This window comes from Mobula birostris, chromosome 4, assembly GCF_030028105.1.
Source record: "Mobula birostris isolate sMobBir1 chromosome 4, sMobBir1.hap1, whole genome shotgun sequence".
Lineage (NCBI taxonomy): Eukaryota > Metazoa > Chordata > Chondrichthyes > Myliobatiformes > Myliobatidae > Mobula > Mobula birostris.
This window is the reverse complement of record NC_092373.1, coordinates 85,685,568-85,710,614: the sequence shown is the minus strand read 5'-3', so window position 1 is coordinate 85,710,614 and position 25,047 is coordinate 85,685,568. Positions and strand designations below refer to the sequence as shown.

The 25,047-nt window shown below is 42.8% G+C and overlaps 1 protein-coding gene across 3 annotated transcripts in view; it reads left to right on the top strand.

Moving 5' to 3' along the window:
* Positions 1-307: 307 nt before the first annotated feature.
* The window catches only part of kif1aa (kinesin family member 1Aa), a 503,440-nt gene continuing 478,700 nt past the window's right edge, over positions 308-25,047 (top strand). For all 3 annotated transcript variants that reach the window (XM_072255712.1, XM_072255711.1, XM_072255713.1), the window contains exon 1: positions 308-454. In XM_072255712.1, the coding sequence (XP_072111813.1) occupies positions 349-454 (106 nt within the window). In that variant the 5' untranslated portion in view covers positions 308-348. The remainder of the gene's footprint in view (positions 455-25,047) is intronic.

Sequence of the window (25,047 nt, the reverse complement as noted above, 5' to 3'; positions counted from 1 at the left end):
TCTTTCCACCCACCCCATTGTTTTATTCTGGCATCCTCCCCCTTCCTTCTCAATCTCGACGAACTTTGGCCCAAAATGTCGACTGTTTACTCATTTCCATAGATGTTGCCTGACTGCTGAGCTTCTCCAGCATTTTGTGTGTTGCTTTGGATTTCCAGCATCTGCAGACTTATGTTTATATCAGGATTCTGCCGGGTGTATCTGTAAGACAGACAGACAATATGAAGAGATACAGTAGGAATTAAAAAGCTTAACATTTTCTTTCCCTTCTTCTCTCAAGGGCAATATTCTGACCAAGACAGCACAAGATAAATCCAGCCTCTCTGTTGAAAGTTCCACAAAAACAAGATGGCCGGTTCCTCTGTGAAGGTAGCGGTGAGAGTGCGGCCTTTCAACTCCAGGGAGATCAGCCGAGAAAGCAAATGTATTATTCAGATGTCAGGAAACACAACGAGTGAGTATCTGCTTTCACACTGCATCTACTCTGCTTTATCTGTCCTCTTACTGGAAGCAGAAAGACAATGAGATTGTATGATGCTAAAGCTAGCAGATTCAACCCTAGCAGGCCTGAGCACACAGCACCATTTTGCTTTGTTATCTGGAGTCAGCTGGGTTTTTGCAGATGCTGAGCCTTTGTGCAATAATGATTCGTTGAAGGCATGAAATGTGTAATTCATTCAGAGCAGCTACTAGGAATTCCAGTTTTGTTTTACTGAGCTTAGTTCTGACAGGTCCTGGTGGTTTGAAGGGAGAAGCCTAGTCGTCACTGGTATTTTTATGATTCATTATTCTTCTGCACTTTTCAGCTTTATAAACCACCTTTGGAAATGGGTTACTTAATGGAAATGTCAATATGCTATGTTGAACAAAGATACAGTAAAGCAAGTAAATTAATTAGAATTTGCTGTCTCAACTAAAAAGTCACTACTTCTGCTCCATTACCCAGAAATTAAATTTCATGTTCTTTTGTTGCAGTAAACATGGGTTGCTTATTGCACAAGCGCCCAGACAACTCCCATGCAAAAAAAATGAGTAAAGTAGTGGTTTCAAATGAGTGAAGGTGTTTAAGATAGTGGTTAGGGAAAGCATCAGATCTTAGATTACTGTCCACATGGCAATGCATTTGTGGAGAAGGGTGCAAGGTAACTTCCCCACCTACCTTTTATCCGGCACCCTTTCCCTTTCATGCATAGGATTGTGAACAGATTTGGGCTCCTTATCTAAGAAAAAGATGTGCTGGAGTTGGAGAGATTCCAGGGGAGGTTCATGAAAATCATGCGCTTGGTGGCTCTGGACTTGCACCCACTGGAATTCAGAAGAATGAAGGGGGATAATCATTGAAACCTTTTGAATATTGAAAGGCCTAGAAAGAGTTAATGTGGAGAGGATATTTCCTATTGTGGGCAAGTCTTGGATCAGAGGGTGCAGCCACAGAATAGAAGGATGTCCATTTAGAACAGAAATGAGAAGGAATTCCTTTAGCCAGAGAGTGGTGAATCTCTGGAATTCTTTGTCACTGGTGGCTGTGGAGGCCAAGGCATTGAGTATATTTAAAACAGAGGTTGATAGGTTCTTGTTTAGTCAGGATTATATCAAAGGTTACTGGGAGAAGACAGGAGAATGGAGTTTGGAGGGATAATAAATCTGCCATGATGGAATGGCAGAGCAGACTCGATGGACTGAGTGGCCTAATTCTGCTCTTATGTCACTGGTTGTATAGGACAACTTCCAGCATTCCAGAGTGAGAAGGGTCAACTCATTGAATGGTGCTGCAAAAAAAAATCCTTTCACTCAACATCAGCAAAACTGAGGAGCTGATTGTTGATTTCATGAAGAGGAAGGGAGGCAAAAATACAGCAATCTACACTGGAGGATCAGGATTGGAGAGAGCAGTTTTAAATTCTAAGGCATTAACATATCGGTTCACATGTCCTGGGGCGCAGCACAGAGATGCAGTCATATGGAAAATGCACCAGCATCTTTACTTTCTTTGGGTGTTAAGGGGGTTTGGCTCTAACTTTTACAGATGTACTATTGAAAATATCCTGACTGGCTGCATCATGGTCTGGTACGGCAATTTGAATGCGCAAGAACTTAAGAAGCTGCAGAGAGTAATGGACTCAGCCCAATGCATCATCGGTACATCCCTTCCCACCATCGGTAGTATCTCCAAGATGTTTGAGTATATGACAATAAATTTTACTTTGACTTTGATTTTTGACTTTATCATTAAACTGGGAAGATCTACAAGAATATTTTCAGGATTCGAGGGCCTGGGTTATAGAGGAGAGGATGGACTGGCTAAGATTTTATTCATTGGAGCATAGGAGACTAAGGGGTGACCTTATAGAGATGCATGAGGGTCATAGATAGAGTGAATGCAAACAGACCTTTTCCCAGGCAAAGGCACTCAAAAATTAGCAGGCATTGGTTTACGATGAGAGGAGAAGGATTAAAAAGGGACCTGAAAGATGACTTTGTCACATAGAGGGTAGTGTCTATGTAGTATAAGCTACTAGAAAGTGTTTGAGGCAGGTACAATAGCAACATTCAAAAGATGCTTGGACAGGTACGTGTTATGAAAGGTTGAGAAGGGGAATGGGCCAAACATGGTAAAATGGGACAAGCTTAGACTGGGATCTAGGTTGGCAAGGACAAGTTGGGCCAAGCAGCCTGTTTCCATGCTCTTTTGCTCTATACTCTGAGATGTGGATGTCACTCACAGTCCAGACCCTTTCACTGACCCAGTATCATTCTCAGTAAGATGTGGTCCCAAACAATCTGAGAGAGGCCAGATGTGGTTCCACCAGCTGTGCTTTATTTAGTGCATGACTGGTCTGGTGCTGGCAGAGCATCTGCTGGGCTGCAGTGAATCCAGATAGGAACTGCCTGGATTTATTTCCCCATGGATTCACTTTCATCCATACTCTTACACAGATTACAAAAAGGAAAAGTGATTCATGTGTGTAAGTTGTCCAAATTCCAGGGTTCCTGATTATTTCTGACCCAGAGCTAATGCGATGAGGCATTAATCATTGCAACTTTTTCACCGGCCACTGATCATTGCTCACAAGTTCACATTGGGCTTGATTGCGATTCCTCCAATGCTGAATAGTTTGCACTCTGCAGAAGGACCAACTATAATAGGCTGATGTTTATGACACTATCACTATGTCAGTAGCAGAGGAGGGAAGGGCAAATGTTCAAAAAAGTTGGATGGGGAAAGAATTTGTGAAGGATAGAAAAAGGGGTTTCTTGTTGTTGGGCCATGAGCAGGGCATGCTGAGGGAAGGAATGATCATACTGTGGGATAGCAACAAAAAAAACTCACCTAACACTATACATGTTTTGAGTTCAGGAAGCAAGGTGATACTGTGAAACATGGCCCTCTTCATTGAGTAGAGAATTAATCTTATTGGGAGGAGTGAGAATCAGTCTGGTTTAATATCACTGGCATATGTTGTGAACTTTGTTGTCTTTGAGGCAACAGTACATTGCAATACATTATAGCAAAATAAAACTGAATAACAGTGACTATATACATTTTTTTCTCACCCCTTATGGGTGATGTGTATGTGCATTTTTCCCTCAGTCTTGGGTGCTCTGGGAGCTTGCGGGTTAGGCGCACTATCCTTCCTGTTCCTAGCAGTGCGCTCTTCTGGACCAAGATCTCCGACGTTCCTGGGATTTGTTGGAGCCACTCTTCCAGTGCAGGTGTCACAGCTCCAAGTGCTCCTGTCACCACTGGGATTACTCTGGCTTTAATCTTTCCCTCTGCTCTTTCAAGCCCTGGTATTTCTCCAGCTTCTCATGTTCTTTTTTCCTGATGTTACTGTCATTTGGGATTGCCACATTAATTACTATTGCTTTCTTTTGTTCCTTGTCCAGTGTTACTATGTGTGGTTGGTTGGTCAGTCCCTGCTTATTAGTCTGTATTTGGAAGTCCCACAGGATCTTAGCTCTGTCATTCTCCAATACCTTCTCGGCTGTTTCCCATTTGGACTAGGGAGTCTCCAATCCATGCTCAGCGCAGATGTTCCTGTGCATAATTCTTGCAACTGGGATGTGTATGCTGTCCCTGCCTGCATCTTGCACCCTGTTACTATGTGCTGGATGCTTTCAGTGGACTCCTTGCACAGTCTGCATCTTCGGTCTTGTCTGGTATGATAGACCTCTGCTTCTATTGCTCTTGTGCTCAGCGCCTGTTCTGTGCAGCCATGAGCTGTGCCTCCGTGCTGGCCCTCAGCCCTGCCATTTCCAGCCACTGGAAGGACTTTATTATGTCGGCCACCTCTGATATCTGGCGATGGTACATCCCATGCAGTGACGTTGCTTCACTGACATCCATTTCCATGTCCCTTGCCTGTTCTCTGAGATGTTCTCCTAGCAGGTCGTCCTTGGGGACCATCTTCCTGACATACGCATGGATGTTTCACATTTCCTCCAGGACTGTGGCCTTGACTCTTCCAAATCCCCGTCCTCTTTTATTCTGGCGGGTGTACAGTCGCTCGACTTTGGATGGAATCCTCCATGTATTGTTAGTGGTTTACGGGTCTCGACGTCGGCAGTTTCCAGTTCATTCCTTGGCCAGCACACTGTTGCAGCTGGGTATCTGATGACTGGGAGGGCGAATGTGTTGATGGTTCTGATCTTGTTCTTTCCATTCAGCTGGCTGTTTAGGACCTGTCTCACTCTTCAGAGGTACTTGGATGTTGCAGCCTGTCCCCATCGTGGCTTCCACGTGCCTGCAGGATCCCCAGGTATTTGTAGCTGTCCTGTACAGCTGGTATGTGGTCTTCAGGTAACTTGACTCCTTCAGTCTTGATGAGTTTGCCCCTTTTCACTGCCATCCGGCAGCACTTTTACAGTCCAAACGACATCCGGATGCTCTGCTGTACACTCTTGTCAGGAGGATTAGTGTGTCAATGTCTTTCATTTCTGGCATACAGCTTGATGTCATCCATGTATAGAAGGTGGCTGATGGTCACTCCACTCTTGAACCTCACTCTTTGAGGGAGTTCAGGCCTATTCTGAACAGCAGTGGGGATAAGGCATCACCCTGGTATATTCCACATGTGATGATCACTTGTGCTATTGACTTCGAGTTAACTTCTAGTATTGTCCTTCAACGGCCCATAGAGTTCTTGATGAAGGTCATTAGTGCCTTGTTGACCTTGTACAGAGACACACATTCCAGAATCCATGTGCAGGGCTTTGAGTGGTATGCTCCCTGGCAGTCAATCCAAGCTATGCCTAGGTTGTGTTGCTGGCGCATGGCCAAGTGGTTAAGGCGTCGGTTTAGTGATCTGAAGGTCGCTAGTTTGAGCCTCAGCTGAGGCAGCTTGTTGTGTCCTTGAGCAAGGCACTTAACCACACATTGCTTTGCGACAACACCAGTGCCAAACTGTATTGGCCTGAGTGCCCTTCCCTTGGACAACATCGGTGGTGTGGAGAGGGGAGACTTGCAGTATGGGCAACTGCTGGTCTTCCATACAACCTTGCCCAGGCCTGGAAATCTTCCAAATCTATGGTCTCACAAGATTAACGGATGCCTATATATAGGTTGGGTTGCCTGGTCTTGGAGTCTTGAATAACTGCTTTGTCTAGTAGTTGGTGCTTGGAGCCCAATCCCCCGTCTGAGCAGGGCTCAGGAATTTACGCACATGTTCCTTCAGCTTGGTGACCATGATGCCTGATAGGAGCTTCCATGTTGTTGACAGGCAGATTAAAAAAATAGGTCATCCTCTCCATGACCTGCTGAATAAGCAGCTAAGCACCTTTCAAACAGACTCGTTCAGCTCCACTGCGACAAGGATCGTTACAGGAAAACTTTCCTACCAAATGCAATAAGCATAGACAGCAGTTCATCTGTGTGCGATAGAACACACCATAGTACAATAGACTTTATTTTGTACGTTGCACATTTTTGCAAGTTATTTCACATTGGTAAATTATTAGGGTGTATATTATTATTTTGTACTTTATTAATTAAGTCTGTGCACTGCGGTATTTTTAAATGTTGCTGCTGTTACAAAAGCATTTATTATTATAGGCTGGTAGTTTGATGGTGTTGCTCCTTTTTGAGGATTCTTTGTTATGAGTACTGTCCTTCCTTGAGTTAGCTTGTCAGCGTGGGAGCCTGCTTCAGGCTGCTGGTTCATTTGTGCTGCGGATGTGTCTGTAAAGCTGTTAGTTTCTTAACCCAATTATCAGGCCCTGATGATGTGCAGTTCTTCATATTTGCTACCCGTTGCCGGACATCTACCACTGTGGTGGTGACTGGTTCTTCCTCTGGAAGATTGCAGAGGCTTGCTTGTTGGTCTTTCAGCCACTGGGCACTGCTGTTGTGTGATGCTCCTTTCTCCCATATACTCTTCCAGTACTCCTCGGTTGCTGTTTTGGTTGGTTCAGGCACTGGCATCTTGTTGCTCTGGAATTGTGCAAACACTTTTCCTGGTTCTTTGGAGAAGAGTGCATTTATCTGCTTGGCCTCTGTAGTCTGGTAGCCGGGGCTCTTAACTGTTGCTTGGCAGTTTCCAGGGCTTCGGCTATGGTACCTCGGTACTTCTTTAGTAGCTGAGATGAGTCTTTGGTCTTCCTACCTCTCTGCAGCTCAGATGGTCTGGTGACCTCCGCCCTTGTGGTTTTTAACCTGGCTTCCAATCATCATTTCTGGGGGGTGGGGGGGGGATTATAACAGTACTGTCCATCATAGTTCATTATGCAGCTTAGCATTTCTAGGACTGTAGCTGCTGATGCATATATCAGGTTATTGGTCTCAATTATACTGGAGGTTGCAATTGTGAATAGTGCTTCACTAGCTGTTTCTAGCATGCTGTCTGATGGAATTTTATCACCAAGTCTGAGGAGCCTAGTTTGTTGATTGACAGTTGGCATTTTAGCTATGATCTTCTCTCTGATTGCAGCAGCCAGTGTCGATATACCCCGAGGTGAGGTTGGAACTTGCATTTCCTGGATACAAGGTGATGCTATTACCTTTACTCCATCTATGAGTTGTGGAGGTGGGGTTTGAACTCTTACTTGCCAATCAGCTGGGATCTGCAGTGATGTTGCTGTGGTGCATTGTGACTGTATTTCTTCCAATTCAAGATGTGATAGCAATCCTCTATTGACAGCATTTGGTCACTAGGTAACCAGTTGTGGTAGCCAGAGTCCCCACATGTGCTTGATGCATCCACTTTCATGTGGGTTGCTGTTAAAGTAGCATTCCATTAATTCCATGTTGTCCGGTCTCCTCTACTTATGGTTTTTCCGGTAGCCAATTTCTTGCCGCAAGGTCCCAGTTCCCCAACCATTGGAACAGACCTTATTAATCCAGGCAATGTCTGAGCAGGCACGACTCTTGTTCTTGTCACTCTCATCCGGAGGTTTTTGTGGGCAGATGTAGCATGAGCATGAGGTGTCCAGCCTTGGACTCCTACCGGGCCACCACCAAGACCTGAACCCCAGATCCCCGCACTGCAGAGCCCAGGCAGTTCCCGGCATCAGCCTCTGAAGTTCCCAGTATATATCCTGGGTGATGGGGGTCCTAATGAAGGATGCTGCCATTTTGAGGCATCACTCTTTGAAGATGTCCTGGATACTAGAGGCTGGTGCCCATGATGGAGCTGATTAAGTTTACAACTCTCTGCAGCTTATTTGGATCCTGGGGAGTAGCCCCCTTTTCTTCCCCCCCCCCCACCATCATACCAGATGGTGATGCAGCCAGTTAGAATGATCTCCATGGTACACCTATAGAAATCTGCGAGTGTTTTTGGTGACCTCTCAAAACTCCAAATGAAATACAGCCATTGTTGTGCCTTCTTTGTAGCTGCATCGATATTTTGGGTCTAACATATGTTAGCCCTGAGGTACTTCCATGGGAGTGCAATATTGACAAGTTCTGGTGAATGAATGGTTACCCACTGGGGGTTAACTTGGAATTTCTATCCCAGCTTGCACTGTCTTGTGATATGGGTATATTCCTTAAAACCTAAGCTCGGTGAGCTTCCAAGTAATGTGCTGATTGATAATTATGTTTAATTTATGATGTCCTTCATGCTGTAATCTTGTTGGCCACACATGGAAGTGGAGCAGTTCAGAAGGATCACGTGAAACTTTGTTAATTTCTCATGTCCTAACTCTTGCAGCTTTTGATCTGTACTCCGAGTTCATGTTTAACTTTGAAGTAATTTCACTATAGGTTTCTATCACATGTTGGTGGTTAGGGGTAGTTGTTTAAGGTTATGAGAATTGTCATCTGTGATTAATGGAGGAAAGCTGGTGCACTTGGAGAAAGTTGGTCAAGAAAGAGTACAAAAGTACAGGAGGTAATTTTAGACAAAATTGCCTCACCACAGGCTTTGATGAACTAGATGCTGTTTGTTCAGCTCTTGGATCTGAGTGTAAAGCCAGCTCAGAAAATTGCTTGAAACCCTCTTTTCAGCTTTGGGTTTAAATTTTCAATGTTTCATTTCAGTCCTTGACGCTGATGTGCTTATTTGTAAGTTGCAAAATTGCCAAAAGTCCTTTCATATTAGTGCATACCTTTGGTATACATGCAATTTTGACATGGCTAGTGTGATGGTGGGGGAGAGCTAGAGTGGTGGATGGTTCCCATGATGTCTCACAGACTCTTTGATGTAGAATGGAGCTGGGAAATCTGTGGAGTTATTGGCTGGACGGACAAACGAAGGCATTAACAATTCTAGGCGTGATGGTATATATCTGAAAAAGTGAAACATGAATAGCAATCCCATGCCCCAAGGCCTATTGGAAAACAAAAGCCATGCCACACAGGGTTTGGTGTGTAGCCATTCATGTTATTGTCACAGATCTCCAAAGACCCAGGTTTGATCCTGACCTCTATTGATAACTATATTTAGTGTGTGCTTTCTCCTTGTGACGGCACTGTCTATCCCACGTGCTCTATCTTCCTCCTACATCCCCAAAAATGTTCCAGAATATTAATTGGCTCATGTAAATTTTCCCATGTGTAGGTGAGTGGCAGAAGAAATGGGGGAGTGTTGGTATGTGAAAGTAAATGAGTTGCAGGCTGGAGGGACTGGTGGGATCGCTCTGCTTGGAACCAATGGGTTGAATAGCTTCTTAGCCTCTTGTGCTGTGATAAGTGAGCAAAACTTCTAAGTGTAAACACAGAGCAAAGGTGAGAACTGCTTACGTACCAACACTGGAGACTCCCTACCTAGTGCCTATCTGCATTTCCTTTGGTTTTGCTGCCTTTCCTGTTGCTCTATTTCCTTTCAATGCATCCTTTTCTTTCCAAATCCTTTTCAAAACTTAAATATTCCCTTTTCAAAGCTAAGTCTTGGAGAACTGGACAAGGCTGATTTTCTGATTGGTGTACAGGTCTGCTTTTCAAATGGTAGGAGTTGTTACCGATCAGAAATGTTTTCTCGATGAATGCATCAATTAAAATTTGGACACCTGAATGAATACGCGTGGTTGTATATAGACACATGTGGACAAGTGTTTCCACAGAAATATTTAATATCTTTCTCAACCAGAGCCCTGAGTGAACCAAGAGATCTAGAATCTGCTGAGGACTAGGTTGGTGGCATTTAAGACTGGTGTCCAGGCAAATGCAAGAGGTCCAGGTATGTCCTCGGGAAAACCAACTCATGCGCAAAGTGGCAATTCTAGACTAAACATGAATCACAGAGAGATGCTTGGAAACTGGCAGAGCTTGAATGCCATCACCTCCCTCAAAGCAAAACCAAGCAACATAACTGACAACAAGATTTCGCTCCCAGGTGAGCTCAGTTGACTGGCGGGAGTGCTTATGGACATCTTCAACCTCTCGCTTTGGCAATCTGAGGTACCTACCTGCTTCAAGCAGGCATCAATCATGCGGTGTCCAAGAAGAAACTGCCTCAGTGACTATCAACCAGTAGCGCTTACATCCACCATGATGAAATCCTCAGAGGTTAGTCATGAAGCATATCAGCTTCTGCCTTGCAAGTGACCTGGATCCTCTCCAATTTGTCTATTATCACAACAAGTGAACAGCAAATACCATTTCTTTGTCTTCTCACTCAGCTCTAGAACACCTGGCTAATGAAGTTACATACATCAGGATAATCTTATTGCCTACAGCTCAGCATTCAATACTATCATCCCCATGTACCTCATCACTAAACTCCAAGACCTGGCCTCAGATCCTCCCTGTGTGACTAGATTCTCAATTTCCTCACTGCTGACCCCAGTTACTAAAGAATGGCAAAAACATCTCCACACTCACCATCAGTACAGGTGCACTACAGGGCTGTGTGCTTAGCGTGCTGCTCTGTTCACTTTATACTTATGATTGTGTGGCCAAGTACACCTCCAGGGTTGTATTTAGGTTTGATAATGACACCACTGTTGATGGTCAAATTGAAGGTGGTGACGAGTCGGCACATAGGAGGGAGATTGAAAATCTGGTTGAGTGATGCCACAGCAGGAGTCTCTCATTTAACAAAAGCAAAGAGCTGATTATTGACTACAGGAGGAAGAGGCTGGAGGTCCATGGGCCAGTCCTCATTAGGGGAGTGGGGGTCTAGAGGGTCAGTAGCTTTAAATTTTGTGGTGTAAACATATGGGAGAATGTGCCCTAGGAAAGCTCAAGTTCTATCGTAAGTGAGGCATGCCAGCACCTTTCTTAGAAGTTTTCATAGGTTCAGCGTGCCACCAGAAACTTTGACAACCTTCTATAGATGCATAATGGAGAGTATCCGAACTGGTTGTATCATGGCCTGGAATGGAAACACCAATGCCTAGGAATGGAAAGAGCTACAGGAAGTGGTGTGGTGCTCAGCTCAATCCATCACAGACAAAGTCCTCACTACCAATGAATACATTTACATGGAACTGTGCTATGAGAAAGCTGTACCATCAGAAAGCTGTGCCATCATCAGACATCCCACCATCCAGGCTATGCCCTCTTCTTGCTAATACCATCAGGAGGTACAGAAGCCTTGGGTCCCACACCACCAGGTTCAAGAACAGTTATTGTCATACAACCATCAGGCTCATGAACTAGTGTGGATAACTTCACTCACCTCAACTCTGAATGGATTTGATGACTACAGACTCATTTTCAAGGACACTTCACAACTCGTGTTCTCAGTATTTTTTTTTATTTGCAAAGTTTGTCTTTTGCACATTGGTTTTGTGTCAGTCTTTGCTTATATAGCTTTTGGCAAAATTTAAATGTATTTTTTTCTTGTAAATAAATGCCTGCAAGAAATAGAATCTCAATTGTATATGGTAACATAGAGAACATGTACTTTGATAATAAATTTATTTTTATCTTTAAAATCAATCTAGTGTAAAGGAGTTGACATGGGGGGGGTGGGGTAGTGTGTGTCATCCATCTTTGGGCATCTCCTTGGAAGAAACAAATTTGTGAATGAAAATAAAAAAAATGACTTTGAAAATCAAAAAAATAGAAAATACTGGAAACATTCAGAATGCCAAGCAATACCTGTGCAAGGAAAAATCTGATTTAATTCTTTAGAAACAAAACCTGAACTATGAAATCTGGCTTGGGAATGTTTAATGAAACAGTTTCTAACTTACATAAGCTTTGTTTCTGACAGATGTTTTTAGCTCTTTTTTTTAAAATTACATTTTCAAGGAAGTTTTAGTCTGTCTCTGATCCATACTGTAATTGTCTAGGACTACTGATTGGGTAGGTTTGAGGAACTGAAAAAAAAAACAGGAGCCAGAAATGGCCACTTTGCTCCTGAAACCTTCCCAACATTCAATATGTAATGGCTGATCTACCCTCGACCTCAATTCCTCTGTGCTGGAGACCCATGGCCTCAATCCTCCAATCCTTCCAAAGCTGATCTGCTTTCACTTTAAACACGAAAAAGTCTGCAGATGCTGGAAATCCGGAGCAACACGCACAAAACACTGGAGGAACTTAGCAGGCCAACAGCATCTATGGAAATGAATAAGAGAGTCAATGTTTCTTCAGGACTGAGAAGGGTGGGGAAAGATAGCAGAATAAAATGATTGGGGGTAGGGGAAAGGGGCTAGCTGGAAGGTGACAGATGAAGCCAGTTGGGTGGGAAAGGTCATGGGCTGGCGAAGAAGGAATCTGACAGAGGAGAGTGGACCATAGGAGAAAGGGAAAGAGGAGGGAGCCAGGAGGAAGTAGTAGGCTAGTGAGAGGAGATAAAAGGTCAAAATGGGGAACAAGTGGGGAAGGGAGAGGATTTGCTTACCGGAAGGAGAAATCGATATTCATGCTATCAGGTTAGAGGCTACGCAGATGGAATATAAGGTGTTGCCCCTCCACCATAAGGGTGGCCTCATCATGGCACAACAGGTGGCCATGGCCTGACACATTGGAATGACATGTTTGTCCATCGGGAAGTCTCGCTTGCGATAGATGAAGCGCCCTCACTTTAATTAGTTCTAATATTCTAGCCTTCAACAACTTTCAGCGTACTTGGTGGATCCTTTGTTAGTAATAGTAGATTTAGCATAATTACAATGTTAGAAAATTGATTTGAGGATGTTTGTTGAATAGGATCATTCCTTCCCCTTTCCATTTCTTTGCACAGTTGTTGTTTAAGACAGGCAACACTCAGGCTTATTTGAAGTAGTCACTTTTGTTATTTTACACAAAATAGCAATGAGACTAGTAAAGCTGCAGCGATACGGTTTTGATTCTGTGTTTATTGTGAGCACCATTTTAGTTGGTTCCCTGTTTACTGCCACGTCTTCACCTGCAGTGCCTTGCATACTGGATGATAATGCTCAGTGCTCTCTCTAGTTTGCTTGTTTTCTGTTGCTCTAATCTGTTGAGCATCCCTATCTTATCAGAATCATTTGAAATCCAGTCTCAATGGCAACTGCTCTAAGAATGTGATGAGTAACCATTGCATCTTGAACTATTGTTTCTGAATTTCAGCGCTGTTCGAAGTGGTTTCAGGTGAAGTGAGCAGGTCTGTTACTTCAAGACCAGTTTAATGTATATAATAGAGGAAGAATTTCTTTCTCATTGATACTTTATATTTTATGATCATTGTTCTAAATTTGCTTTAGTCAATTTACTTTTTTTGTGCTGTCTATCTGTTTTCATTTGAGTTTAAATACCTGGATCCCCATCTTTATTTCCTAGATGGCATTAAACATTCTGATGTAACAAAATCCCAAGGGACTCAATGTCTTTTATTTCTACAAAGTAACTTGAGTCATTTACAGTCACTACGTCAAGAGAAACAAATTGCTTCCCTGAGTCATAAAGTAGTCATGGACACTTACCAACACTGCCTCTAAATATCCTTTGTTTAATAGCTTTTACTTGATTAATATTAAGACTCCTACTAAATGAGTTGTTCCCAATAATCAAAAATACATGCTGATATGGAAGAAGATAATTGATTCTGAACATTTCATGTGATTGTTTATCACTGCGTAAGCAAATTTTCTATTCACATCCACCTGGATTGTTCCCATATCTACTGATCCACCCATCAGTCTAATCTTGAATGTGGACTTCAGCCTGTAACCTTAGTGAATCCCTGAGCCCCTACACTCTTAGTTCTAATTTTATTGCATTTAATCCATTTCCAATGGCTCCTTGTTTTAGATCTGATAACTGACACAATTGCATCCTTCCAGTATGTTAAACAGATCTCAATATTGCTTTTCAAATGGACTTACCTAGACAAGAAGTGCATTGAAAAGTTACAAGGATGTTGCCAGGACTTGAGGAGCTGAGCTATAGTGAAAAGTTGAATAGATTGGAACTTCACTCCCTGGAGCATTGGAGAATGAGGGGAGGTCTTAAAGAAGTGTAAGAAATTATGAGGAGTCTAGATACAGTAAATGCAACCTGACTCTTTCCTCTGAGGTTGGGTGAAACTAGAACTAGAGCTCAAAGTTAAGGTTGAAGGTAAAATATCGAAGGGGAATTTCTTCACTCAAGAGAGTGGTGTGAATGTGGAACGAGCTGTCCATAGAGGTGGTGGATGCAGTTTCGATTGCAAAACTTAGAAGTTTGGATAAGTACATGAATGGGGAGGGTTTGGAGGGCTATGATCCAGGTGTAGGGTGATGGGATAGGCAGAATAACAGTTTGTCATGGGCTGAAAGGCCTGTTTCTGTGCTCTTTGATTCTCTCCCCTCCATCATCTCTTCCTCCAGTATATTGATGAGGGTGTTAGTGTGGCTTCCTGTCCTTTTACAAAATTTAACATTGTCTTTGTTGCCAGTTACCTCCATAGGGTTTCCTTGTCCTTGTATTGGAACTCAATATTGTGCCAGGCTGCTTTCTCATTTGGCTCAGACATAATGTTTTAAGAATTTTTTTTTTTGGTTTCCAGGGATGGTTTTGGTGACAGTGGGAGGAGTTGGATGTCAGGTTAGGGTTTAGGGACAGGGATCTAGGGCAAATAGAGGACATACTAGAATCCAAGCCTCTGCTCTGTTTTCAAAGGCCAATGGTGAGGGCTTGGTTTGATGTCAGCTGGCAGACTGGAGATGATGTTTGGGATCCTGTCATCATCAAGACCGGCATTCGCGACCTGGAGTTCAGGCTTTAATCCCATATCCCCATTTGTCATAATCTGCGAGTCGCAGATGATAACGAAGATCGAAACCCAAAGGTTGATTGAGGGTGTGGATCGAAACCCGAATCCACAAGTCCACTGGATGCTGGAGGCTGCAGATAACCTGTCCTAGGGTTAGAGGACACTGTACTGCTGTGAGTGGGTGGGTGGGTCCATGGGAGGGAGGAACGGGGCTGGTTTGACTGCTGTTGCTTCGTATGTTCTGACTTTGTGTGTTCTATGTTGTTCTACTGAGCTTTGGGGGCATGCGATCTCGGTGTTGAAATGTGTGGCAACATTTACGGCTGCCCCCAGCACATCCTTGGGAGTGCTTTTTGTTCACACAAATGACACACATTTCATTGTATGTTTTAATGTATATGTGATTTAAAAAATGAATTTGAATCTGAACCTTACATCAAACCAATCTCTGTATTCAACAGGTCGTATTTCATCATTTTGAACACCTCATGATGCCACCATCAGATACACTTTCCCCTTCCTTCTCCATTAGCATTCTGAATGGACCAGTGTCCGTGTGTCAGATACACTTTCCTCTCCGCTCCCCGGTCAGCATGCTGAATGGACCAGTGTCCGTGTGTCAGATACACCTTCCTCTCCTCTCCCCGGTCAGTATTCTGACTGGACCAGTGTCCCTGTGAGATACACTTTCCTCTCCTCTCCCCGTTAGCATTCTGAATGGAGCAGTGCCCCTGTGACGCACTGATCGGATTTTCCATCTCTGCCAACACCTGCTTCCCTTTCACCACCTTGCTATACAACTACAAAAAAAAATGCAACATCTGCCTTTTCACTCCTCCCTTCCAGTTGTTCAAGGACCCAAATTCTCCTTGCAGGTAACACATAAAGTTTTCTTTTTTAGTTTACTGCATCCTGAGCTCAGAATGTGGCCTGCTTTATGTTTGGAAGCAGATGAATGGTGTGTATGCTTTGTAAAATGAGTTATTGTTGTTCATTTATCTTGATGTGCAAACAATCCTCCTTTGCTTTTTATTTATTTATAATACAGTGTGGAGTAGGCACTTTGAGCCACGCCGCCTAGCAAATCCTTGATTTAACTGTAGCGTAATTATGGGATAATTTAGAATGATTGGTTAACCTACCAACTCGTAAGACTGTGGGAGAACACCAGAGCACCCGGAGGAAATCCACGCGGTCACGGCAAGACCGTATAACTCCTTACCGACAGTGGCGGGAATTGAACCTGGGTCGCCGGTACTGTAAAGCGTTGTGCTAACCACTGTGCTACTGTGCCATCCCTTTTACTCTATTAGCTTTCCATGCATTGGAATACCAATTGGTTACCATTGCTGAGGCATCCTTTGCTCTGCTTGGCTTTGTGTTCCCCCTTATTGTTGTAATTGAAACATCTTGTGACTCTGAATGGATGCATTTACACTGAGTGATTCCTATGGTAACAGGAGCACGATTCCTCACCACAACTACTCTATGCACTGCTGACTAGAGATAGACTTGATGCTGCTGTTCTTGTATATACCAGTCACATCAGTCCTCTCCTTTTATGACATGACAGCAAACCCTTCAGCTTACTGAGTCTGTGTCAGCTCGCAGAATAATCCCATTAATCATTAATTTTTCCTGTCGTCTACCCCCTTTCTGCATTCACTCCATGTTCTCTACTGGCTGAAATCTCTTCGTATCATTTGAGTGTTGGATCTGCACATTTATTAGTTTATGTACAAACTTCCCTATCAGCACATCATCCAGAACATGACAGCTCCTTCAGAGAAACTGTGTAGAACCATCAAGTCGAGAGGCAGGCTCTTCAGTCCACCATGAGCAAGCTGACTGTCAAATACACATGTTTGCTCATCCAGTTTACTGGCACTATATCCATAGCCGCCTTTGCCTTAGTGATTCAAGTTCTTGTTCAGGTCCACTCAGACTGAGGTCCACTGAGGTGCAGTCCCCAACCACCTTCTGGGTGATAAAAATTTTTCCTCAATCTCCTGTCAGCCTCTAGCTTCTTACCTTCAACTTAAGTCCTCTGGTTGTAGATAGTGTACCTCTGCAACAGCTCATAGTTTACTACTGTTTACCCTATCCATCTCCCAACATCATTTTGTAGACCTCAGTCAGGTCACCCCTCAGCTTTCTCCCCTCCAAGGTAAACAAACCCAGCTCACTCATTTCCTCCTTGTAACCGAGGCACTCTATTCCAGCCAGCATCCTGGGGAAATCACCTCACTGACCTCTGGTAAAGGATTGCAGATTTACAGTGTAATTTACCACAATCTTACAATGGTGCCTGATTGAAATTATTCTGCAACTTCTTTGTACTTAATTAAATGGGATAATATTTATCCTAGTATATTTGCCAATGTTGCTTCAATATATGGCTAAATTTCTTCTAACAAGATGGCTTTCTTACATTTACGTAACACAACATTCCAAGCATCTGCCTCCTTTAACGATGTTTAATACCTAAATATTACTTTCTTCCTTTAGTGTAAGAGTTGAAAGGTTCCTGCACTTTGTTATACTGCTGTAATGTTTGAGATTAAGGAACAAAGGTCTATAAATGTGAAAATGTTCAAGGTTTCTATCGTATTTCTTCAGAGAGCTAGAGAGCTCCCAAATCTCCCCAGAGAGCTCCCAAATAAAGGTGTGTGTGGGGGCAGCTTTAAGCTCTGTCCTCAATAAATCATCAATAACTAGGAGTATAGTGTGCCTGTGAGGAGTATCATGGCTTTCAGAGAGTCTCCCTCTAAACCTCAGCATTTACAGTGCTTGGCTGACTTCAACATGACACCAGCACACCTGAATAATTTACATCCTCAGTCAACAGGGAGGGATTACTCAGCAATGCACAGTTAGATCACTCTAGCTGTTGCTTTCCGATTTTCCATTGATTCTGTTGCTAACTGTCTCCAGCGCCCACCATTACTACCCACCTCCTCCTTGCAGCTGATATTCAGCCACTGTTACGTCAGATTAATTTCTTTTAGACGCTTGTATCTGCCCAGCAGAACAGTGCATGGTAAAGGCAGCAAGACTGCTGCATAGTTGATGAATGTCTCTTTTGCGAGATGACCTGCAATACCGCAAGCTGTGATCCTTTGTCAGCCTCACTCAAAAGCATTCTTGGCACTCAGCATATTCTCATCTCAGTCAATGTAGAAGGGAATGATTGGGGCAGAGTGGGGAAGTGAGTCAATGAATTATTGATTTCTCTCTCCATTTGTTGTCATTATTAAAAGGTTAAGCTCTTTCAAGCACTCCACTCTTGGGGTATGTGTGTGTGTGTTCTAACCTCTATTCAGTGCTCCAGCGTTTGAACATGGTTAATGCAATAGCCCACTCTACCAACGCTAATGGAACTGTGAGATGATTGAGATTACTACTGGTCCAACTCAAGGAGAATTATTGTTGTAATGTTATAGCAGAGACTAGATTAATAACTTCATTGTCTGCAGCTTCCTATAGAGCAGGGGTTCCCAACCCCTTTATGCTATGGACCCCTACCGTTAACCAAGAGATCCATGGACACCAGGTTGGGAGCCTCTGCCATAGAGCATTTGGAAATGGACGTGCTATAAAAATACAAGCCTTGCTTTCAACTACCTAGAATTTCAAAAATCTGGATAATTATAAACAGTGGGGCATGTTCCCAGTGTTGGATGAATGCTGTCTGTTATTAGAATTGTTTATGATATATTTGCATCACTGATAGCTCAAGGCAGAATTATCTAAAGTAGCAGGCACAAAATGCTGGAGGAACTCAGCAGGTCAGGCAGCATCTATGGAGAGGAATAAACAATTGATGTTTTGTGCCGAGACCTTTCATCAGGACATTATCTAAGCATGTTTAGAGCTATAAAGGACCCTTGTAAGACCCCACTTGGAGTACTGTGCTCAGTTCTGGTCACCCCAGTACAGGAAGGATGTGGAAACTATAGAAAGGGTGCAGAGGAGATTTACAAGGATGTTGCCTGGATTGGGAAGCATGCCTTATGAGAATAGGTTGAGTGAACTCGGCCTTTTCTCCTTGGAGCGACGAAAGATGAGAGGTGACCGGATAGAGGTGTATGAGATGATGACAGGCATAGACACGTGGGTAGTCAAGGTGTTTTCCCAGGGCTGAAATGGCTAGCACGAGAGGGCATATTTTTAAGGTGCTTGGAAGCAGGTACAGAGGAGACCATACCATAGAACCATAGAAACTACAGCACAGAAACAGGCCTTTTGGCCCTTCTTGGCTGTGCCGAACCATTTTCTGCCTAGTCCCACTGACCGGCACACGGACCATATCCCTCCATACACCTCCCATCCATGTATCTGTCCAATTTATTCTTAAATGTTAAAAAAGAACCCGCATTTACCACATCATCTGGCAGCTCATTCCATACTCCCACCACTCTCTGTGTGAAGAAACCCCCCCTAATGTTTCCTTTAAACTTTTCCCCCCTCACCCTTAACCCATGTCCTCCGGTTTTTTTTCTCCCCTTGCCTCAGTGGAAAAAGCCTGCTTGCATTCAGTCTATCTATACCCATCATAATTTTATATACCTCTATCAAATCTCTCCTCATTCTTCTACGCTCCAGGGAATAAAGTCCTAACCTATTCAACCTTTCTCTGTAACTGAGTTTCTCAAGTCCCGGCAACATCCTTGTAAACCTTCTCTGCACTCTTTCAACCTTATTTATATCCTTCCTGTAATTTGGTGACCAAAACTGAACACAATACTCCAGATTCGGCCTCACCAATGCCTTAAACAACCTCATCATAACGTTCCAGCTCTTATACTCAATACTTCGATTAATAAAGGCCAATGTACCAAAAGCTCTCTTTACGACCCTATCTACTTGTGACGCCACTTTTAGGGAATTTTATATCTGTATTCCCAGACATGGGGTAAGTTTTTTTTTATGCAGAGTGGTAAGTGTGTGGAATGTGCTGCCGGCAATGGTGGTGGAGGCGGATATGATAGGATCTTTAAGAGACTCCTGGATAAGTACATGGAACTTAGTAAAAAAAAATAGAGGGTTATGTGTGACCCTAGGTAATTTCTAAAGTAAGTACATGTTTGGCACAGCATTGTGGGCCAAAGGGCCTGTATTGTGCTCTATGTTTTTATATTTCTCCCTGTTTGCAGTCTGCTAGCTGCACAGAAGGTAAATTACTGATGAGTTATCCAGACACACAGAATAATAATCCACAAGCTCAGTTTATAAATAAAATAACTAGTCTCAGTGCTATTGATGTCACAAGAGTATCTGAATTGTCATCAAAATCCATCTGATTCATTATCTGGTTTGCCTTCTATAATTTGAGACCCACTCTGAGATAGCTCAGCATGTCACTCAGTTATATTTGTCTTTCTCACAAGGCTGTTAGGGACAGTAATTGCTGATCTTTCCTAACAATTACTATAAAGTGAATACATTAACAAAAGAAGAATTACATGCTAGTGATACTATTCACTCACCAATTGTGTCTCCTTCAAGTTTTGTTTAATTGGTCCTTTCGGGTTGAGTAGAGAGAGCCAGAACGATGCCTGTGCAGCATGTTTACAGTAGTTGGACACTCAGGCCAGAGGCTGTCACTACCTTCGTGTTGTCTGAGGATAGCCAATGTACTGACCAACTAGCAGTGTTATTGGTCCATCAGACATAGGAGCCGCACAAGGTTACTCAGCCCATTGGGTTTGCTCCCATTCCGGCACTGCTGACTTATTACCACTCTCAATCCCATTCTCTTGCCCTCCCCCCGTAACTATTAAATCCCTGACCAACCAAGTACATATCAACCTTTGTTTTAACTATATTCAGTAACTTGGTCTCTGCATCCATCCATGGCAATGAATTCCACAGATTCATCATCCGCTGGCTAAGGAAATTCCTTCTCATCTTTGTTCTGAAGGGACATCTTCTGAGGGATTGTATTCCGAGGTTACGCACTCTGATCTTAGACTCACCTATAACAGGAAATATCTCATCCACATCCACTCCATCTAGGCCTTTAAGTATTGGACAGGTCTCGATGAGATCCCCCTCATTCTCCTAACTCCATTGTGTAGAGGCCCAGAGCCATCAAACGCTCCTCATATGATAAACTTTTCATTTGTGGAATCATTCCTCTGGACCCTGTCCAATACCAGCACATCATTTTTTAGATAAGGGACCCAAAACTGCTCACAATACTCCAATGATCTGACCAATGCCTTATAAAGCTTTAGCATTACATCCTTGCTTTTATATTCTAGTCCTCTCTAAATGAATGCTAACATTGCATTTGCTTTCCTCACCACCAATTCAACCTGCAAGTTAGCCTTTAGGGAATCCTATAAGAGGATCCCCAAGTCCCTTTGCACCTCTGATATTCGAATTTTCTCTCTGTTTAGAAAATAATGACTTTATTACTTCTAGCGAAGTGCATGACCGTACATTATGTCTCACCGTGTTCCATCTGCTACTTTGCCCATTCTCCGAATCTGTCCAAGTCCTTCTGCAAACTTCCTGCTTCCTCAAAACTCTATGCGCCTCCGTATTGTCTGGACACTTGGCCACAAAGCTACCTATTCGGTCATCCAAATCATTGATGAAAAGAAGCAGTCCCTATACCCACCACTCTGGAACACCAATAATCACCGGCAGCCAAGTATCTTTCATGTAATACAATGGGCTCTTATCTTTTTAAGCAGCCTCATGTGCAGCACCTTGTCAAAGGTCTTCTGAAAATCCAAGTAAATAACATCCACTGAATCTCCTTTGTCTATCCTGCTTGTTATTTCCTCATAGAATTCCAACAGATTTGTCGGGCAGGATTTCCCTTTCGGGAAACTATGCTGACTTTAGCCTACTTTATTATGCACCTCCAAGTACCCCAAAACTTCATCCTTAATAATGGACTCCAACATCTTCCCAACCACTGAGGTCAGAGTAACAGGTCAAAAATTTCCTTCCTTTTGCCTCCCTCCCTTCTTAAAGAGTGGAGTAGCACTTGCAATTTTCCAGTCCATTGGAACCATTCCAGAACCTAGTGATTCTTGAAATCTCATTACCAATACCTCCACAATCTCCTCAGCAACCTCTTTCAGAACCCTGGGTAGTAGTCCATCTGTTCAGGTGACTAATCTACATTTCGACCTTTCAGCTTCCCAAGCATCTTCTCCTTCGTAACAGCAACTACACTCATTTCTGTCCCATAACACTCTTGATCTTCTAGTATATAGCTAGGGTCCTTCACAGTGAAGGCTGACACAAAATACTTAATAGGTGTGTCCGCCATTTCTTTGTCCCCCATTGCTACCTCTCCAGTGTCATCTTCCAGCGGTCAATTATCCACTCTCCTTTCTCTTTCACTCACTATGTATCTGAGAAAACTCTTGGTATCGTCTTTGTTATTATTAGGTTGCGTACCTCCATATTTAATCTTTTCTTTATTTTTAGGTGCTTTCTGATGGTTTTTAAAAGCATCTCAATCCTCCAACATCCCATTATTTTTTTGCTATATTATATGTCCAAACTTTGGCTTTTATTCTGTCTTTGACTTCCCTTGTCAGCCATGGTTGTCTCATCCACCCTTTAGAATACTTCTTCATCTTTGGGATATATCTATCCTGTACCTTCCAAACTAGACCCAGAAACTTCAAACATTGCTATTCTGTCATTATTCCTACTTGTGTCTCCTTCTAATCAGCTCCTCTCTCATGCCTTTGTAAATCTACTGTAATACTTGTACATCTGATATTATCCTCTCCCTCTCAAATTACAGTGTGAATTCAATCATATTATGATCACTGCCTCCTGAGGATTCCTTTACCTTGAGCTCTCTAATCAAATCTGGTTCATTGCCCAATCCAGAATTGCCTTTCCCCTAGTGGGCTCAACCACAAGCTGCCCTACAAAGCCATCTGGTAGGCATTCTACAAATTCACTCTCTCTGGACCTAGCACTGATCTGATTTTCTTAATCTACCTGCACATTGAAATCCCCTGTGACGCTTATAACATTGCATTTCCATTTCCCATTGAAATGTATATCCTACATCCTGGCTACTGTTCAGGGGCCTGGATATAACTCTCATCAGGGTCTTTTTAACCTTTCATTTTCTCAACTCTACCCACAAAAATTCCACATTTTGTGATCCTATGTCACTTCTTTCTAAGGATTTGAGTTCATTTTTACCAATAAGATCACCCCAGCCCCTACACCTACCTGCCTGTCCTTTTGATACAAGGTGTATCCTTGGATTTTAAGCTCCCAACTATGATTTTCTTTCAGTCATGACTCAGTGATACCCAAACATCATACCTGCCAATCTCTCACTGTGCTACAAGATCATCTATCTGATTCCATATACTGCATGTATTCAAATATAACACCTTCCTTATTCATCTCGCTTTTTGATTTTGTCCCCATGTTACACTTCAACTCATCCCACTGACTGCAATTTTGCCCAATCATTTCCCTGTCCTTCCTCACAGTCTCACTACACACTGCATTGACTTGTGTACCAACTGTTCCAACATTAGTCCTATTACTGCAGTTCCCATGCCTCTCTAGTTTAGTTTAAAACCCTCCTCAATAGCTCTAACAAACTTTTTCACAATGCTATTGGCCCCCTTCTGGTTCAGGTGTAACCTGTCCTTTATGTACAGGTCATCCCTTCCCCAGAAGAGATCCCAATGATCTGGATCCAATGTTCCAGTGGTCATTGGAATGGTACCAAAGTGCTTTATTTCTCTATCAACTCTCTAGTCAAGGGTATGATTATCAGATGGCATAACTGCACTGTGCAGCTAAACATGAATCCAATTCTTGCCAGTGTGGGCCACTTAACAAAGAGCGCTGTGTGTGTGTGCGCGTGTGTGTGTGTGTGTGTGTGTGTGTGTGTGTGTTGTGTAATCCCAGTGGAATGTGCATTTTCCCTGACACAGTTGTTCCATTGTCCTGCGGGTCACTTGTGGGATTAGATGCAGGCAAAAGGTTAGATGCAAACAGAACAGTTGTTAGTTGAGGCAAAAATGAGGTGCAGAGTTTACACATTCAACTATTACTCGCTTTGGTCTGGGAGTTGGGTGAGGGTGAACGTTGACAAGCACTTGTATAAATGCCTGACACTGGAACTTATTTTCATGAATCCTAAGCTCATCCAAGTAAGAGCTGTTACTGCAGAGGGCAATTCCATCTACACATTCTGGAGTGGCAGATCATAAATCTGGTAGACTACGTGTAAGAAAAGCTCTCATTAGACACTGTCAGGGAGAAGGCAAGTTAAAGACATCATGTGCACTGAGACATCAGGGCTGGGTGCATGACTCAGGAGATGCTTCTCCATATCCCCCACAACCTCAGAATCTCAGTTCTTAGATGCACATCAACATCAAAGTAGGTAATTGGCAGATGTTGGTTACTCTGTGTATATCACTACCAAATATTTGTTCACTCCAAGGCTTTTGCTTGTAAACCATCCCTGAGGATCTGGCTCATTTTCACCTGTTGGTCCACAGAATTTATGAGCTTTTGGGTCTACTATTTTTTCTTGTATTCTTCCTATATTAAGAATGACTATTTTAATTTCATGGCATTAAATAATTTCCAGTGGGCTCCTTGAATCTTGTAGTGAGATGTCAGGCATTAAATGTTGAAAATTTGAAGTACAGGCTAAGAATGTTTGATTCTCAGTGGAGAGAGAAATGGATGATCTAATGATGATCTAACAGCAGAACAATGTCCAAATTCATTATGTCCCGTAATAATTTCTCCTGGCTTTGCCTCTGCAGAATGTTTCATTTATTTGAAAGAATCTTTTTACAAATTTATAAAATCTCTTGCAATTTGTTTTTATGTTTATGGATTGGTTGTTCCTATACTCTGAAAGACCTATTTCCACATTCAAGATACATACAAACCTGGTTCAATCACAAATGTGGTCCTGATACAAGATCAAAAGATACTTGAATGATTGGTACTTCCTTGCATCAAAAACTCAAAAACTGTTGTATCTCAGCTATAAACCTGGTTGAGACGGGCAAAGCTGGCTAAGAAAGAGAATCAATTCTGGACTGTTATAGTATAAGTCTATGGGATAAAGAGTAATGCTGCTTGCAGTTAGAAATGGTGTTAGAAATCTTTTGAAGTGCCGGAATCACACTTAAGAGAAACTGCATGTGACTTCTGAGCCCTTGTTTGCTATTAGCCACATTTATGATTGTTCCTACTATATGTACCAACTGTTAATGTCCCTAGGACTTTCACAGATAAGGCACAAAAAACTTTACATTTATGTTCCGCTTAGACTTTGTTAACCCCACTACATCAATGGAAATAATTTCTCAAAAAGCCAACAACTGCATTTGAGTTGCAGGTGAAGGGAGACAACATAGTAAGTCTGAGGACTAAGAGGTTTAAAATGACAACAGTTCATCTGGGTATTGACAAATAGGATTTATACCCACACACATATTCACACATACAAATACACATATGCATA